Genomic DNA, 19,180 nt, shown 5'->3' on the forward strand with positions numbered 1-19,180 from the left:
AATGACTGAATCCTTATTCTTTAGGATGTCATAACATAACAACTATATTTTATTGTAGGTGGAAACATAAGACATAAATTCCAATCTATGGCATTAATTTCACTATAATTAAAAAAAACATTTGCCCATTTAAAAAATGTATATACAATTATATAAATAAAGCAAGTCAATTATAGGAATAGATTGCATTCGGTATGTAATGACCTATGAGAAAAACACTTGCATTTTGATTTTAGAAAGATGTATTTATCCAACAGTACCCTTAGATGGCATCCAATGAAAAATATAAAATCTCAAGAGAAATTTAAATAGGTACCTTTTTCTTTGAATATCTGCAGATTGTGTGGCTATACCCATTAGTAGAGATTTTGGCATTCAACAACAAAAGAATTCTGGGTAAAACCTTTAGAAAAACCTATTCATTTTCTAGACAGGAAAACTTAAAGGAATTTGACCTTTACTAGTTCCTAATTCTATATTTAGGATAATTCTGACAGAACTTAGGTTACTTTGTTTTTAATCTTTTATAACATTTACTAAATAAATATACATTATAAACAATAAAAAGGGGAATATTTTAATATACAAAGAACATTAACTGCTTTCAAACTTTGCAAGCATTCACCGACAGGTCCACCTCCACTGTTGCTCAGGGCTCTCAGCCCCTCAGGCCTTTTCAGGGAATTTATACTATTAATAATCTCTTGTAAATGTGCTCCAGATTCTCCCAATAAAAAAAAAACAATAAAAAACAAACAAGCCCTCCTTTCACACATGCTCCTCTTCTTCTATTCCTTCTCTTCTGTGGTACCATCGGATTTCTGAGTCTCTCTCTGCTATGTCTGTAAGCAGCCTGCCCATCTCTTCTCTGAAACAGCTCTCACTTGGTAAAGTCCCTGGCCTCCACTGCCACATTATCCATCAGAGATGCTTGGTTCTCATCTCACTTGACCTCTCAGCAGCTTCTGTCACTAAGTATAGGCTTCGGAAAACAATATTCTTCTGTTTTCTCCCCATTTCCTTAGCTGCTCCTTCTAAATCTCTTTTGCAGGTTCACCCTTTCTACCCAGCCATTAAATGCTGGGGATTATTCTCGATTCAGAACCTTTCCTCTCCTCGCTCTTCACTCTTTTTCTAGGTGGTAAAGTTCATACCCATGACTTCAATGACCAACTTCTTGCTGACAACTCAAATTTATATCTCCATGTCAGACCACTCATCCAGTCCAGACCTGTAATATCCAACCCCATTCTTAACATCTCTTCTTCAAGATTTCAAAAAGATATCAGAAGCAGCATGTCCAAACTGAACTCATGATTTTCATCCTCCATGCCTACTCCTCCTCTATCTTGGTTCTCTTGTGTCTCCTGGATCAGCGAATGCATTATCATCCACTCAGCTATGGAGGCCAGAAATCTATGAGTCATCTTTGATATACCTTCCTGGTATCTATTCAGTCATCAACAACTGTTGACTTTACCTCCCAGATATCTTTCCAATACTTTCACTTCTCTTTAGTACACCCTGGTCTCAGCTAACCATCATGTCTTAGATATTGCAATATCCTCTGAAGAATCTCCCTGTAGTAACTAGGACTCCACTCCCACTCTCAATCCATTCTCCACACTGCAACCAGAGCAATCTTTTCAGAATGCAAATATGTCAGGACATGTACCATCCCCCCCAAAAAACAGAATCTAAATAAATAAATAAACAAAAGAGAACAAAAAGCCTTCAATCGCTTCCAGTTGTTTCTTGAAACAAAGAAAAAGCTTTTTTATCAGGCATTAAGATCTGGTTCCTACCTCTCTAGCCTCATCTCACTTCTCACTTAATTCCATTTGTGCCTGCCCTGCTCCCTTCCACTGAAGGAACTCTGCATATGTCAATCCCTCTGCCTGGAATACTTCTCCTTCCCTTTGCCTAGTTAATGCATACTCATACTTCAGATTTCACTTTACCAAGAAAGATTTCCTTGACCTCCTTGACTAAATCAAATCTTCCAACACAGGTTCTTATAGCATCCTGCAGCTCTCCTCCGTAACACTAGTTAGAGTTAAAACTGTATGTGTTTGTGTGATTATCGTTTGTTCTGTATGTAACACTTTGCTCATCACTGTATCCCTGTGGCCTATCACAGTCCCTGGTACACAACAGGCACTCAATCAATATTTGTTGACTGAGTTGTCAGGATGTACCAACTATTACTGTTTGATTAAAGCAGCCCACAAAGAGATTCTATGTAATTCTTGATAAACTTAGCAAAGTTGTTATATATATGTGATCTAACTGTTATATATAGTAACTTTCTATTATTATAAAGGGGATACATGAAAACAGTCATTATTAAAAAGTCAAACAATATAAAACATTAAGAGTAAAAGGTGAAAATCACCCTTTACCCATCCTGATTGTCACTCCCAAAGTAACTACTGAAGAGAGTTTAATGTATGTGTATATGTGTGCCTAATAAAACTAAATGTACTTTAAAATGGTTGCTTCATAACATTAATTTAGATTGGTTTTCCCTGATCTGTCCATTTCACTGAAACTGTACTGTACATCAAAAAATGACCTTAAATGGAGGCTATCAGAAGACCGGTTGATATATGATCATGGTGAGGAACACACACTATGTGATGATATTGTGAGCCACTGATTGTATACTTTGGATGGACTGTGTGTGTGTGTCAAGATATCTCAATAGAGATATTTTTTAAAAGATAAAACAAACAAAAAAGAGAAGACCAGTTGATTATTAATCAAGCCCAAGTTCCACTCTTACCTGCCCTGCCATTCTCTTCAGCCTTAGTGCTCATTAAACAGGCAATAAACTTGTTATCCACTTGTTGAAGAACCTGCCATACATTCAAATAAGTGGCACAACATTAAATAAAAATTAACAAAGACTTATCTGCATGGAAAGAGAAAACTGTACATTATCACTGATCAGTGAGAGTCTTTTGCTTTATAACATTCCTATCTAAGACTGAGGTGAAGTGCTAATGAACCTGAGGGAGTCATTAGGGTAGATAAAAGAATGGGCAAATAAAATTATTAGAAAACATAAAAGGAGGGAGACTATCTGGGAACACAAACTAAAAGAGAATGATATTAAAAGAGATGTAAGAGGGTCATGCTGACAAAACTTTAGAATAGATCTGAAATTTCTCCTCAAAATATAACTCTTATTAATAGGTGATATTGATATGACCAGAGAATTATTAATATCACCAGAGACTGTTAATAAATGGGGCTGAAACCAATTTTTTAAATTTATGCAAAAGCCATGAAAACCATTTTGGAGAGGCTAGTGCATGAAAGCACGGTTAAAGGCCACTTGTAGCTTTAGATCTTGGCAGCTCCTCTGCCCAGGCATATAGGTCCCTCCAGCTCACACCACTGTCCTAGGGGCTATTTCTGCATCAACTGCTTGTATGTTACCAGGTCATCACCAGGTTAGGAATCCACCTGGATTTGTCCAACCTTCTATTTTGTTTCCATATTGAAAACAAGGAGTCTGAGAGAGCCAGACTAGTATAAAAGTATATAGAAGACAGGGCAGGCCACGGTGGCTCAGCAGGCAAGAATGCTCGCCTGCCATGCCAGAGGACCCGGGTTCATTTCCTGGTGCCTGCCCATGTAAGAAAAAAAAAAAAAGTATATAGAGGACAAAACAGAAAAAGAGATGGTGACAGTATGTCTCTTTTATTACTGGAACTCTTCAATTTGGGCTCTTTTGAGCCATGTCATCTGTAACCATACATGATAGAGGGTTTTTTAAAAAAGGGCATTGTTACATATGTTTGAGGACAATATCTCTAGAACACCTTATTGATTTACAAATCATTGTTAAATATAAAGTTAATGTAAATCCTTTGCAGAAATACCTTAACAATCCTTGAAATTCTGAGCCTGAGTCCATAATTCATCCCTCCAAACCTGCTCACACTACTGAGGACATTTCATTCTTTGTAATTATTAGTTTCTTGCTTTCTCTTTTGATGATAGAAGTTCCAGTGACATTAAAAAACACCTGTACCTTAACCAGGGTGGCCTGTATCACTGAATAAAGCTAATTTCATAATAGTTCATCTAGCTTAGCCTTTATGCATATTTTTATGAGATTTCAAAGTCAAGCTTTTACCTGCATTGAATGAATCATTTCTTTGGTGAAACGATAGGGGTACAAGATGTTGTGAATTTTAACTGCTAAGCTCTCAGCCTGGCCACTGCTTACATCAACAGCAACCTAGAAAGACCCAGCACAAAAATCATTTAAATTTTAATTTTTTATGTCTGCAGAACTGTTTTACCAAAGATCTAAAAGTGCATTTAAAAAATTCATTTTCATAAAGCCTACTAAAAGTGGACTGAATTTAGGCAACTTACAGAAATTCAAAAGGCTTTATGAATTATAGTCTTAATAACAATTTCTCTTTATAAACACAATGACTGACAAAGACCAATATTGTTTCAGAAAAATTTGTCTATACTCCATGTTCAAGTCTTGAAAGACATTTTAACTGAAGAATCAGTAATCAAATGCTCATCTACATACACCCTCATTACAACACACACAGCGCATTCTGTGATCACATACACTCAAGAGAACACTCAGGTCCAATGATAAACTGTTTCTCTAGTCAAAGATTCTCTACTTTACCTAATGATAACAGTTTATTATTACCAACCTGCATACTTTGCTTTTTTTTTGTTTTTGCATGGGCAGGCACTGGGATCAAACCTGGGTCTTCAGCATGGCAGGCAAAAACTCTGTCACTGAACCACCACTGCCCGCCCATACTTTGCTTTTAAGAATGGTAAACACGTGACTATTCATACAACCGATCAAACTAGTTTCGTCTAAAATGCCTGATCTTCCAAAATGCTATGAATTTTCATTCCTCCTCTCTGTGTCAGATATTTAAATTCTAGGTAAATTATTTAGAAACATCTTTGGTTTCTCATTCATAATTACAAAGTAGCATTGTCATTCATACCCCTACCTACTAAATGAAATTCAAAGTTTTAAAATAACAAGAGAAAAAGTGCTGCACACTCACCTCTGGATAACGGGCAAAAACTGGATTGTCCCATTCTGAGAACAAAGACTGAAGTGACTGGCTACAAGTAGCATCTTCCCCAGTATCTAGGGCAAAAGAGGATAGGTAAAATCGGCTTCTAATGAAAGCCTCAAGGAAAAGGTTTGGTGCAGCCTCAAGATCAAAGATCAGAAACATTGTTCCTATATTCTACAAATGGTCAGTGTTTGTTGCCTCTCTTAATCTTGATCTATCACTCTTTTTTTGCATGGGAAGGCACGAGGAATCGAACCCGGGTCTCTGGCACAGGAGGCGAGAACTCTGCCACTGAGTCACCGTTGCCCACCCTTGATCTATTCTTTTTAAACTATAGTTGATGACTGTATCTTCTGATATTATAAGTCCAGAAGAAAGTGTGGCTTGAATTAGTAGGTAAAAATCTCCCCTATTTTCTGAAACAAATATATAAAAATTAATAGATGTTTATAGCTTTTTTCCTAAGTCAAGAGTTTTGCTTAGATAAAATTACCACAATATGGAGTGCAACTCCAGTCTTTTAAAAATAAGAGACATTTTCCCCAATCACGAAATACTGCAGACTGTGTATAATCACCTAGTATTGACCTCAAGTCTGGAAAAGTAATTTCTGATCTAAATGCATGCACTGAATTACTTTCTTCAGCTGTTAAATAGGACCACGGGGAATTCTTGGTTCCAGGAAGGCACAGCTGACACTGATCAAGCTTATTAATGCATCTTGCTTTGTTTTTGGAGTTAGGTGGTACGGTATGTACTAGTTGTCTCCAAAATCTGTCACTGCCCCTACCTTTGTTATTCTGTCTCATCACAGTCCTCTCTTCCCGAGTTCTAGGAAGGAAAGGAAGAACAAGTTCGCTTCTAAAAGGATGACACCTGTACTGAGACCCTAAATATAAAAAAGAAAAACCTAGATTTTGAACCCAAAATACAAATAAACTATTAAAAACAAATTCCATAAAATCTCTTTCTGCGCAAACTGAATGAAAACATAAGGCAGACTACTAAAACACTAAATTGAGAGTTAGAAATTCTTTAATGAGATCATTCTACTAATTTAGGAATCTACATGAATGCCTAGTCCTTTTATCCATCCATACTAGACAAAATGAGAACTTAGAATAATTCACACTGGCTTGCAAAGGGGGACAATTTCGAACTGGGGGGGGGACATTTGGCAACATCTTGAGACATTTTTGGTTGTTACAACTTGGAGGGCGCTACTAGTCTCTAGCAGATGGAGGCCAAGGATGCTGCTACATATCCTATAATGCATAGAACAGTGCCCACAACAAGGAATTATAAGTCTCAAATGTCAACAGTGCTGTGGTTGAGAGACCCCGTGTTAGACATATAGTGGTACTTGTTATTCTTCATAGCTTAGTTGAAGCCTTTCCAAATCTCCAATATACTTGTTTCTCTATTCCAATATTTGTCTCTATTATAACATTTATCTCATTATAACTATGCTTTGATAGCTGCCTTCCCTAACAGACTGGGAAAGCAAAGCTGGTTCATCTACAGTGTGGCAGCACCTAGCGAAGTGTGAACAATAAAAAAGATGTTAAATGAATAAATGAATAGATGAATGAATGAAAGTTTTTGATTCAAACTCCAAAGCCTGTAAAATCTAACCCCAATCTACTGTTTTCTCAGAAATATGATCATATTTGAGTTTTAGAAATAACGTTCAATTTGACAGCATCTGAACAGGAGTAAAATATGATGAAACTATTATTTCAAAAAACAAACCTGCTGAACAAAAACTGGAGAGACATTAAATTGGAATGAAAAAATTAAAGTGTGAGGTGAAATAAGGTTGTGTCACTGGCAAAAGAAAGGGCCGACAAGTACTTTTTGAAGAAAAAATTGCCAGGGTTTGAGGGCTTGTCATTATTCCTTAAAATTGCCTTCATAGATCCTCACTTCTGTATAATAAAATTGACCTCTTACTTTATTTTATGTAATGTTTTTATATATGGTTCTACTATGTCCTAATGTCTTCCTATACATCAGGCATTTCCTGAAAGGTAACATTCCATGTGAATGAAGGGTCTTAGGAACCGTCTTTTCATGGAACTTGATTCTGTACCAAAAAAAACCTTTTTTTTATTACGAAACTATAAGTTAACATGACTCTCAAAAGTTCACTACAAGACTTGCTAATCCAGAAAGTAAAGTAGGTTGAAGAGTTTTAAATATTTACAATCATTTAACAGGAGCAGATATTGAATGCAGCAGCCAAGACTTTCCCCTTTGTCTCAGCAACAATTATAGCACAGTTTAATGTCATCCAGTTAGTTTTTGGCACCATACAGAAACTTCCACATATCAGGGAGATGAGGGGCCAGTACCTCAGATTTACCTATGATAAGCATTCAGTGTAAATCGGGACACAAAACTGCACAGATCAAAAAACATATGGGTCTTACACCATATCAACAAATCAAAGCAGAAAAATCACATGATCATCTCAATTGATGCAGAGAAGGCATTTGACAAGATTCAACATCCTTTCCTGCTGAAAACACTTCAAAAGATAGGAATACAAGGGAACTTCCTTAAAATGATAGAGGGAATATATGAAAAACCCACAGCTAATATCATCCTCAATGGGGAAAAATTGAAAACTTTCCCCCTAAGATCAGGAACTAGACAAGGATGTCCACTATCACCACTATTATTCAACATTGTGTTGGAGGTTCTAGCCAGAGCAATTAGACAAGAAAAAGAAATACAAGGCATCAAAATTGGAAAGGAAGAAGTAAAACTATCACTGTTTGCAGACGATATGATACTATACATCGAAAACCCAGAAAAATCCACAACAAAACTACTAGAGCTAATAAATGAGTACAGCAAAGTAGCAGGTTACAAGATCAACATTCAAAAATCTGTAGCATTTCTATACACTAGTAATGAACAAGCTGAGGGGGAAATCAAGAAACGAATCCCATTTACAATTGCAACTAAAAGAATAAAATACCTAGGAATAAATTTAACTAAAGAGACAAAAGACCTATACAAAGAAAACTACAAAAAACTGTTAAAAGAAATCACAGAAGACCTAAATAGATGGAAGGGCATACCGTGTTCATGGATTGGAAGACTAAATATAGTTAAGATGTCAAGCCTACCTAAATTGATTTACAGATTCAATGCAATACCAATCAAAATCCCAACAACGTATTTTTCAGAAATAGAAAAACCAATAAGCAAATTTATCTGGAAGGGCAGGGTGCCCCAAATTGCTAAAAGTATCTTGAGGAAAAAAAACGAAGCTGGAGGTCTCGCGCTGCCTGACTTTAAGGCATATTATGAAGCCACAGTGGTCAAAACAGCATGGTATTGGCATAAAGATAGATATATCGACCAATGGAATCGAATAGAGTGCTCAGATATAGACCCTCTAATCTATGGACATTTGATCTTTGATAAGGCAGTCAAGCCAACTCACCTGGGACAGAACAGTCTCTTCAATAAATGGTGCCTAGAGAACTGGATATCCATATGCAAAAGAATGAAAGAAGACCCATATCTCACACCCTATACAAAAGTTAACTCAAAATGGATCAAAGATCTAAACATTAGGTCTAAGACCATAAAACAGTTAGAGGAAAATGTTGGGAGATATCTTATGAAACTTACAATTGGAGGCGGTTTTATGGACCTTAAACCTAAAGCAAGAGCACTGAAGAAGGAAATAAATAAATGGGAGCTCCTCAAAATTAAACACTTTTGTGCATCAAAGAACTTCATCAAGAAAGTAGAAAGACAGCCTACACAATGGGAGATAATATTTGGAAATGACATATCAGATAAAGGTCTAGTATCCAGAATTTATAAAGCGATTGTTCAACTCAACAACAAAAAGACAGCCAACCCAATTACAAAATGGGAAAAAGACTTGAACAGACACCTATCAGAAGAGGAAATACAAATGGCCAGAAGGCACACGAAGAGATGCTCAATGTCCCTGGCCATTAGAGAAATGCAAATCAAAACCACAATGAGATATCATCTCACACCCACCAGAATGGCCATTATCAACAAAACAGAAAATGACAAGTGCTGGAGAGGATGCGGAGAAAGAGGCACACTTATCCACTGTTGGTGGGAACGTCAAATGGTGCAACCGCTGTGGAAGGCAGTTTGGCGGTTCCTCAAAAAGCTGAATATAGAATTGCCATACGACCCAGCAATACCATTGCTGGGTATCTACTCAAAGGACTTAAGGGCAAAGACACAAACGGACATTTGCACACCAATGTTTATAGCAGCGTTATTTACAATTGCAAAGAGATGGAAACAGCCAAAATGTCCATCAACAGACGAGTGGCTAAACAAACTGTGGTATATACATACGATGGAATATTATGCAGCTTTAAGGCAGGATAAACTTATGAAGCATGTAATAACATGGATGGACCTAGAGAACATTATGCTGAGTGAGTCTAGCCAAAAACTAAAGGACAAATACTGTATGGTCCCACTGATGTGAACCGACATTCGAGAATAAACTTGGAATATGTCGTTGGTAACAGAGTCCAGCAGGAGTTAGAAACAGGGTAAGATAATGGGTAATTGGAGCTGAAGGGATACAGACTGTGCAACAGGACTAGATACAAAAACTCAAAAATGGACAGCACAATAATACCTAATTGTAAAGTAATCATGTTAAAACACTGAATGAAGCTGCATCTGAGCTATAGGTTTTTTTTTCTTTTTTTTACTATTATTATTACTTTTATTTTTTTTCTCTATATTAACATTCTATATCTTTTTCTGTTGTGTTGCTAGTTCTTCTAAACCGATGCAAATGTACTAAGAAACGATGATCATGCATCTATGTGATGATGTTAAGAATTACTGATTGCATATGTAGAATGGTATGATTTCTAAATGTTGGGTTAATTTCTTTTTTTCTGTTAATTAATAAAAAAAAAACATATGGGTCTTCAAGAGCAATCTAACAAACTCAGGAGCAATATTAAAAAGGAAAAAGGGGCTGGTGGGAAGACAGCTGAATTGGAAGCTCCAGGAATCATTACCTCTACTAGAACTACTCAACAGTCAGGAACTGTCTCAATCAGATATTTCAAAATTCCAAAGTCCAGCAGAATACTGTACATTCTCCAGAGAAGAATGGGAAGAAAAGGCTGGTAAATTATGGTAAATACTAGTAAACTGCTCTTTCCCCAGGTTAGTTACTGGTGCCCACTTCCTACTTCCATGGGAGGCAGCAGGAGGGTCCAGCACCTGGCATAGCATGCTGGTGCCAGCCAAGATCTGGGGTGGGCAGGGGCTGATCACTGATTCCAGCTTTTAATTAGCTAGTTTGGATCGCTGGAGACCCAGCTCTGGGGGCAGCCACTGTTTCAACCCACCCCAGACAAAGGTGGCAGAGAAGGATGAAAGACAGAATGCTCCCTCCAAGCTGCAGAGGACAGTTAAAGGACTGCATCTGCTGGAAAAATCAAGAAAGTACAGCATTGGGAAACTGTAGAAGCAGCTCTGGGTGCCCTTCTTGGCCCCTTCCTCATCTCCTCTCCAGGGCAGTCTGAAGCTGACTGGTGCCTCTTTGAGGGTCCCTGGACTTGTTCCTGCTGGGAAAGACTGACTTGGGAAACTCCTCACAAGTTCCCCTCTGACAACTTGCCCTCCAGGCAAAAGCTGACTGAGACAACAAAAGCAGTATAAGAAACAACTAAGATGGACAGCCTGAGTGAAAGGCTTACCTGCTTTAAGTCCAGCAGTCCATTATCTGGGAAAGAGAGAAGGGTCTGTCTCCTGGGAAGTAGAGGGGGCATTCAAACTCCCGTAATCAGGGGAATGCCTAAGCCACTAGCAAGCACAGCCCAGGACGAGACACCCGAAAAAGACAAGAAGGACCCTGCACTTTGCATTCGCCTTGGGCAGAGCTTCCAAATAGGAAGGCTGGCACTGAAAAACTCTTGTCATATCACCAGCTTGTTACAAACTCAAGAAGCAGAAATCTAAGGGAATAATACCAGAGTTAACATTTAAAAATATTAAAATGTATGATGTGCAATGAAAGATTACAAAAATAGAATCAACAAAACAAAAGTTGGTTTTCTGAAAATATCAATAAACCCAATGAACCTTTACCCAGACTGACAAAGAAAAAAATGAGAGAGGACATAAAAAAACTAAAATCAGAAATGTAAAGGGGAACAAAACTATGGACCCCAATAAAAAACACAACAGTATGCCAACAAATTAGATAACCTAGATGAAATGGATAAACTCCTAGAAACTCACTGACTCAAGAAGAAATAGAGGCTCTCAACAAACCAATAACTAGTAAAGAAATGAATCAGTAATCAAAACCCCCCTCAGCAAAGAAAAGCCCAGAACCAGATGGTACTGGAGCGGCTGGAGTAAAGGACCTGGAACTGTTGAACTGTATCCCGGTAGGCTTGATTCTTGAAGAAGACTGTATAACTATGTAGCTTTTACAGTGTGATTGTGTGATTGTGAGGACCTTGTGTCTGATGTTCCTTTTATACAGGGTTAACGACAGATGAATAAAAACAGGATAAAAAGTAAATAATAGGGGGAGAGAAAGGGTAAAAATTGGGTAGATTGAAATACTGTGGGTCAATGAGAGGGAGGGGTAAGGGGTATGAGCTGCATGAGTTCTTTTTTTTCTTTTTCTGGAGTGATGCAAAGGTTCTTAAAATGATCATGGTAAAGAATACACAACTATGTGCTAATATTGTGAGCCACTGACTGTATAATATGGTTCAACTGTACATGTGCACCCCGATGTGCACAGTGGCATTACTCAGAGCTGACAAAAGCAACGCAAGTGCCCATCAACCAAAGAATGGATAAACAAAAATGGTAAAGCCATACAGTGGAATATTATTCAGCCATAAAAAGGAATGAAGTTCAGACAGATGCAACAACATGGAGGAACTCTGAAGACATCATGTTGAGTGAAATAAGCCAGACACAAAAGGATATGAAATAATTAGAATAAGCAAACTCACAAAGTCAGACTGTGGACTACAGGTTACCAGGGGATAGGGTGGGGTTAGGGAATAGGGAGTTAAGGATTAAAATGCACAGAGTTTTTGTTTGGGATGACAGAAAAGTTTTGATCCAGGATTGTGGTGAGGGTAGCGCAACACTGAGAATGTAATTAACAGCACTGAATTCTAAATTTGAATGTAGTTTAAAAGGGAGATGTCAGTTGTATATATGGTACTAGAATAAAATTTTTTTAAAAATCCATGAATAGTTTCACCACATATATAATGAATCCTAAGTTAAGCTATGGACTTTGGTTATTAGCAGAATTATAAAAATGTGCTCTCATCTATTGTAACAAATGTGCCATTCCAACCACAAGGTGTTAATAGCAGGGTGGTATATGGGAATTCTGTATTTTATGCATGATTGTTCTGCAAACCCACAGTTTCTCTAATAAAAAAAAGACAAGCCAAATTAGAACTGAAATACAAGTTTAAAAAAAAGGTAAAAGCATTTTCTTCTTCTATTTAATGACTTCAAGTTACTTCAGTGATTACTTTTTTTTTACATGGAAAATATATTGAAAAGTAAAGGTATTAGTATCTTAAATAACTTAGAGCCTCCTACTAGAAATATTCATCCGAAGGAGAAACAATAAGTTGCTTTGCAATTGCATTCATACAATTTATTCTTTTAGAGCATGTAAGTCTTCTAATATTGAGACACATTTAATGGTTATCTTCTTTGTGCAAAACCAAGATTATAGGCAGATGGCCAGATGGAAATCAGTTTTATTATCTCTCAACATCTGGCTCTCAACACACTGCCAAAAGAGTATCACTTTTACTACTGACTGAGACCTGAGAACTGCGAGTCCTAGGGTCTAAGGCAGCCTTGGGGTATGATCTAAAGGCCACATTATTGTCTTCCTGAATAACAGTAACTTACACCAGAAGCAGATCAGGTAGAGTAACATGCATTATAAGAAGAACATTTGAAAAGTATAGTTATGAAAGTACATACTTAACCTACATTCCAAAAAAAATTGTAATCAAGTCCTTTCTAAATATAAAGAGTTCATGGAGTAGTATACTGAGACACAAATCATATTGGGAAATCTTAGGCTGACTGTAAGATCATTCTGGTCCTTACCTGAGAGCCACAGAGGGAATCTTCAGGAAAAATACCACAGCAGTTCTGCAGGTGCCTCTAAAAACAAATTCCTAAGAAGGTACAATTGTGTGTTTGGGAGGGTGGGAAAAGAAGGATAGGGAAACACTGTGATCTTCTCAGTTATTTGTAGTACCATTTTTATTAAAATTTGACTGTCTCACCCTCACTCTTACATATATGTATATCCATAAACACACAAATAAGTACACTTCCATCCTGTATCAGTCTTTTGTGGTATTTCTAGATTTAAATAGTTTGGGACCTAGAGAACTTTCATATACCACAAAACATGATGTTTTACCATTAATTTTCAAACGGCTTCTATGTACTGTGATAATCTCTTTGAGCAATGAGTATTTTGTTTCTTGAGTATTATTCTCATCTTCAAAAGCATTTAATACCAGTGAACATAACATACTTACCATTCTCATGTATAACACTCACAGCCACAGTTGTCAGGTCTTGAGTACAAGCAGCCTGAATATCCTCAGTAGGAGCAATGAATGTGCTAAGTCCAGTTATTCTGTTGATGTAAACCATTCTTCCCAGGGCTACATCAAAATGCTGCTGCCAATCCAAAGAACATGTGCTTAACTCTTCATTTTCAGAACAAGCTCCTGCTTTAGATTCCTCATTTTGTAAACAAGCTCCATTTTGGTCAGCTGTGGAATCTTCTACATGACTCGTTAACATTTGACTGGGGGAGGAGTCAGGACCTCCTAGCAGCTGTTCTGAAGATACAGTAAGAACATCTGAAGCTATATCGATAACTTTAGAATTATTAAAGGGTAATTCCAAAGGCATTTCTGGAATCACACAGTTCTCTGTTGTACTGCTGCTAGAAAATGTTTCTCTATCTTTATTGATTGGATTATCCTGTGTGACAGAGTCTGACATTAGGATGATGCCACTTTCTGCTTTTTTAAATAACTTACAAGGATCTAGAATTAACCCAGTGCACAACTCACCATCATTCCTATTGGAATCTGATTGTGGAAGTTTGTTAAAATGATTCATAATCTCCACTGTTTGAGGCTCTTTATCAGAACCCTTCATTCTGGACAATTTAGAGGCTAGTGATTCAGGTGAGTTCTCAACATTCAAAGGTTTTCTGTTAAAGTGAATTAACTCCTTTAGAGTTACAGGATTTTCTCTTGGACAAGGCATGTCTTGTTTCAAACTGTCTTCTTCCTTGAAGAATGGAAACGTCTCTGAATAAAGGATGTGACTTACTGGCTGACAATTATTTGAATCATTATGTTTCAAAGTAGTGATTTTACCAATATCAGAGTTGTTTAAGTGGTTCTTGTTTTTACGTGGAATGTCAGGTTCAATTTGAGGAATGAAATTGGTAGTGATTTCAAAATTATTATTTTCTTTCACTTCTGTATTGAGAGGATTTTTGATGTTCCCATATTGTCTCTTAAACTTCTCTAAAGATCCTACTTGGGAACTCAAGCTTAGCTTCTTATGGGCTGTGGGTTTGGAGGAACCAATAAATTTATCTGCTTTCTTACCATCATTTGAAACATTTCTACACCAAGGAAAAGAAGAGGATGTATCATGCAATAAGCAATTTGGATGTGAGTTTTTACCACCTTCCTGAAAAACAGCAAAATTTTTATGAGTTGCAATAGGTTTGTTCTCTAGTCCACAACTTATATTTGTTCTGGAAAATGTTTTGTTGGGCAGTTGAACAGATTCTTCACTTAAAGTGCTGGTTAAATCTTTCATATTTGGCACCTCGATTGAACGCTGGGTTCTATTTTCAAAGGATTCTTTGGCACTCACAGGACCAGGTTGAACAGAATTTTTAAATGAAAGTTCTGTTTCAGTTGATTTCTCACTTTGCTCACTTTGTACCACATGAGTTATAAAGCCTGTGGAACATAATTTAACTTGTCTATAACTAAAAATGTTTTTTTCCCCACAGTTGCAAGGTTCTTCTTTTCTTTCCTCTTCTCTCTGAGCACCATGTGTCCTCAATAATATTGTCTCAAATGGCAGAAGTCGGCATCCCATTTCACTAGCATCTTTAAATCTTTCTAGGTGATTCTGAATTCTATTACCTTTCAGGATGTTGGCAGCCATACCACTTACAATAGTACTTACTTTCTGCATTTCTAGATCTTCCCCATTATTCTCAAAGTGATGTGGTGCTTGAAAAGGGCTTGCAAACATTTCTGAACTGGTTCTGCATAGATTTTCTGAAGAGTTCATTTCCAAGCAAGATTTATGTTTCTCATTTTCTTCTGATTCTGGTGCTTCAACCGTCTCTTGTCCCAGGATCCTTGACTCTGAGCAAGAGATATCTTTGTTTTGTAAAGATGACCCCATCATTTCACTATGGCCTGTACCATCTTGCTTACAGGTGGAAAAAAAAGAATCATTTGTCTTTTGTTTGACAGCTTCTGAATCTCTAGAATTCTGCATGTTTGTATTTTCTGTAGTAGCTTTTCTTTTCACAGCTTTTGATTGCAAATTATACATTTCATAGGAATCCAAAATATTGTGACATGCTTCCTGGAAACTGATCTGGGCATACTTCTCATCAGAGGACACACCAAATAAATTAAAGTCATTATCTTCACTAAATTCCTTAATGTCTTCGCCTGATAATTCCAAAAACAATTTTTCTTGCTTTAAAAACATTTTCACTCCTTCCTGAATACAAACCAAGAGAGCATCCCAGTTCTGAAACTCAATTAGAGTTTTTGCTGGTTCGATGCATACATCATACTCAGAGAATTGGCACTGCACATTGATTACATATATCCCATGAAATTCTGGGTTAGACCGATGGCGAGGACTTGAGTTCATCTGTTTACTGGCAGAGCCATTCTTTGGTTTGCATATAATACTTTCTTTCCTTAATAAAAAATCAATGAGTTTATGCAACTTTGTCCTTAAAACTAGTCTTCTGTTCACAAATAAAAACTGCATATTCTTATTATAATGTGCTTCAGAGCTGATATAGCCACTAAGCTCAAACTCCTTATATTTGAATTTTATTTCTTTTAACTTTTGGGATCTACCAAGTCCATAAATTTGACAAAATCGGGAACATACATCTTTGGTCTTAGGGAGTTGAAGAACCATGGAACCAGAAACATCATTTCTTAAAGAGAAAGAAATGGAAGGGTGCATGAGTGAAAGAGCTTCTATTCTCTGTCTAACCTTCTCAAACTCCAGTCTAGGATCCATGCATTTCCTCCTCACAGGTAATTGGTAAAATAGGTTATATACAGTTACAGTTGTCCCAGCACTTGGTCTAATCAAGTCAGCTTCACAAGCTTTCAGGGCTTTTCCATTTTGAAACAGTTTCACAAAAGTTTTCAATGTCCTGCATTTCTTGGATGAAATTTCCACAGCACTGGCCATGTCAGCTATACTTGCCAAAGCCTCTCCTCGGAAACCATAAAAGCTTGGGTTCTCCAAGTCCTGAATAGAGCTGCATTTACTGGTGAAATAACGATTTCCCACCTTGTCTACATCATCACTTCCCATCCCAAATCCATTGTCTATCACTTGAACTTGAAAGGTTTCCATATTCACCCGGATAGCCACACATTTTGCTTCAGCATCAATACTGTTGAGGGCAAGTTCCTCAACACATTGGCCTAAGGAGCTTATGGCCAAACCAGAACGCAGTTTGGCTTGTACTTCATCTGACAAGCACTTGATCATGGCAGGTAGAAACTGGTGAGAATGCCAAGCGGTGGTTTCCTTTTCTGACAGGAAATAATTGCCTATGGGAGGAAACACACACACACACACATACACTATCAAAGCTTCAGTTACAAAGTACTACCCATTTTTCCCCCCGAGCATTATAAAGAAATATCATTTGATGTAAATGAAATTTCTTTTATTAAACCAAATTGTAAAACAAAATAAAAATGTATGGCTCTGATCTCTAGGCAAACCACACAGCTCACATTTGGTGCAATGGATTTAATATCCAAAGCAGCATGTGCAATTTCAAAATTTTCACTGCTCCTTTGTAAATTCAACATGCCCTAAAGGGAAATCATAATCACACATGAAGTTGACCCATAAAGACAATATTCAGAATGCTAACCACTTCACCAAAAACAGATGCCTAAATTCAGCTAAGAAACATTAGCTAGAAATTATTCATGAAAAAAACCTCCAAGCTAGTTTAATAATATTTATACATTACACAGTAACTGTAACTTTTAGAAAAAATTATAATGAAGGGTTAGGCATTGTAATAAGGAAAGTAAAGCAACAGGAGAAAAAAAATCAAACTTTTATATCAGGGAGAGATGGGTACTAAAATATTATTATTATTGGTTAAATGTAGTGCATGTAATTTTCAGGGAAGAATGGCTGGGAATGGGAAGGTGTAAGGCCGGAAATTTCCTCTTCATTATAAACCTATTTGAACTATTTGATTTTTAAATCTTGTACATGTATTACTTTGTTAAAAAGGTTTTAGGAGGTCATTATTACTAATACTCTTCTGATCTTTACAGATGCTTCCACAGCCACAAACTACCTGGCAGTAACAATAATGGTGAGGAGTTGTCTGAATTTGATTTTATGGTTTCTTACAGGTTAAAAAAAAAAATCGAATGCAATTAAAAGTCCTCTTAGTTGATGAGAGATCAGCATAAACTAGACCTCTTGTTGCTGCTAAGACTGGCTTTTCAAACCCGCGAAAATCAGGGCTATAATTTCAGTCTTGAGAATTTCTAGTGAACTTTGCAGCCGGCAGCAAATGAAGGTGGAAGCGGATAGTAAATATTCCGATTAATACAATGCAATGATTTGCTGATTACATCCCAGTCTTTCAAGGGCAAAGACCCAGGGGTAACCGGGATGACTCGATCCGGGTTCAGAGCTAAGAAGGCCTCGGGGATCTCGCAAGCGTAACAGCTACAACAGGGGTGCAGGAGGGCAGGCTCGGGTTCCGGCTCCACCCATACCGCTCTCCACGCCCCAGACCCCGCTTCCTCCCCCAACTAACTTGCTGCCCGAAATTCGGGCCAGCACTAACGTGGGCGGTCAAACAAAAGGAAGGCCGCAGGGTCCTCTCGGAGCCCTTGCGCATCTGGGTCCGAGAAACTGGCTCACAGCGGTCACCACGACCCTTCCGGTGCCAAAAGAACTCCCAGAAACATCCTTCTGCCGCGTACTTTTCCCCAAGTCACCTCGAGTCGCACTTCAACTCCTGGATACCAACCGCCTTGTACGCCAGACGCGCGCACGCCGGCTCTCGAGGCTCGTGCACGCGCAAGCCCAGGAGCATGCGCACCTGTGGGGCTTTCTGAGCAACCTTCCAACCGCGACACTCCAGTGCGCATGCGCACCTGATGTTCCCAAATTAATTCATCCGTCCCAGAATATCAACACATTCACCCCACCAGTTCTTATTCATATGCTCTTCTGGGGTGGTGTGAATGGCTGTTCCTAGTAATTTTCACTTTTGTTTTTATGTTTTTCTTGAATTTTCCGTTTCCCCGCTTCCGGTTTTTCTCTACTTTGTATGGACTACCATTTAATTCACTATATATTTAACTTACTTGCTTAATGCCTGTTTTTTCCCATAGAATGTAAGCTATATGAAGGTAAAGATTTTGTCCATTTTGCTTAGGGCTGCATCTCCATGGCAAAGAACAGTACTTGGCATATGTAGGCCCCCAATGAATGAATAAATTCCGATCCTTCTATCATACACAATTATAGCATTTCAGAGCCGACAGAGCCTGAGGAACTATCTAGAACTATCTATCTCAATGGTCTTTATAGATGTGGACCCCAAGACTCCTTTCACTGACTTTTTCTGGTATTTCCCAATACCACTGCAGCTTCTTTTCTGAGAATGAAACTCTAAGAACACTGAGAATAGGTGTTTCTTTTTAAATTTCTAATTAAACCTCATCTTTTACGTTGTCTCATTT

General features: G+C 37.7%; 1 protein-coding gene across 11 annotated transcripts in view; it reads right to left on the bottom strand.

Annotated features, from left to right (window-relative positions):
• MLH3 (mutL homolog 3) overlaps positions 1-18,554 on the bottom strand; it is a 36,208-nt gene extending 17,654 nt beyond the window's left edge. For 3 of the 11 annotated variants that reach the window (XM_077123067.1, XM_077123074.1, XM_077123073.1), the window contains exons 1-6: positions 18,431-18,554; positions 13,676-17,002; positions 5,872-5,970; positions 5,067-5,152; positions 4,148-4,252; positions 2,786-2,858 (exon numbers count right to left, since the gene is read on the bottom strand). In XM_077123067.1, coding sequence (XP_076979182.1) covers positions 2,786-2,858; positions 4,148-4,252; positions 5,067-5,152; positions 5,872-5,970; positions 13,676-16,940 — 3,628 coding nt within the window. In that variant the 5' untranslated portion in view covers positions 16,941-17,002; positions 18,431-18,554. Of the gene's footprint in view, positions 1-2,785; positions 2,859-4,147; positions 4,253-5,066; positions 5,153-5,871; positions 5,971-13,232; positions 13,656-13,675; positions 17,003-18,246 lie in introns of those variants that run through there. The other 8 variants (XM_077123070.1, XM_077123071.1, XM_077123069.1 and 5 more) reach the window with 8 other exon arrangements.
• Positions 18,555-19,180: the final 626 nt, after the last annotated feature.

Source organism: Tamandua tetradactyla, chromosome 12, assembly GCF_023851605.1.
Source record: "Tamandua tetradactyla isolate mTamTet1 chromosome 12, mTamTet1.pri, whole genome shotgun sequence".
In the NCBI taxonomy this organism is placed as follows: Eukaryota; Metazoa; Chordata; class Mammalia; order Pilosa; family Myrmecophagidae; genus Tamandua; species Tamandua tetradactyla.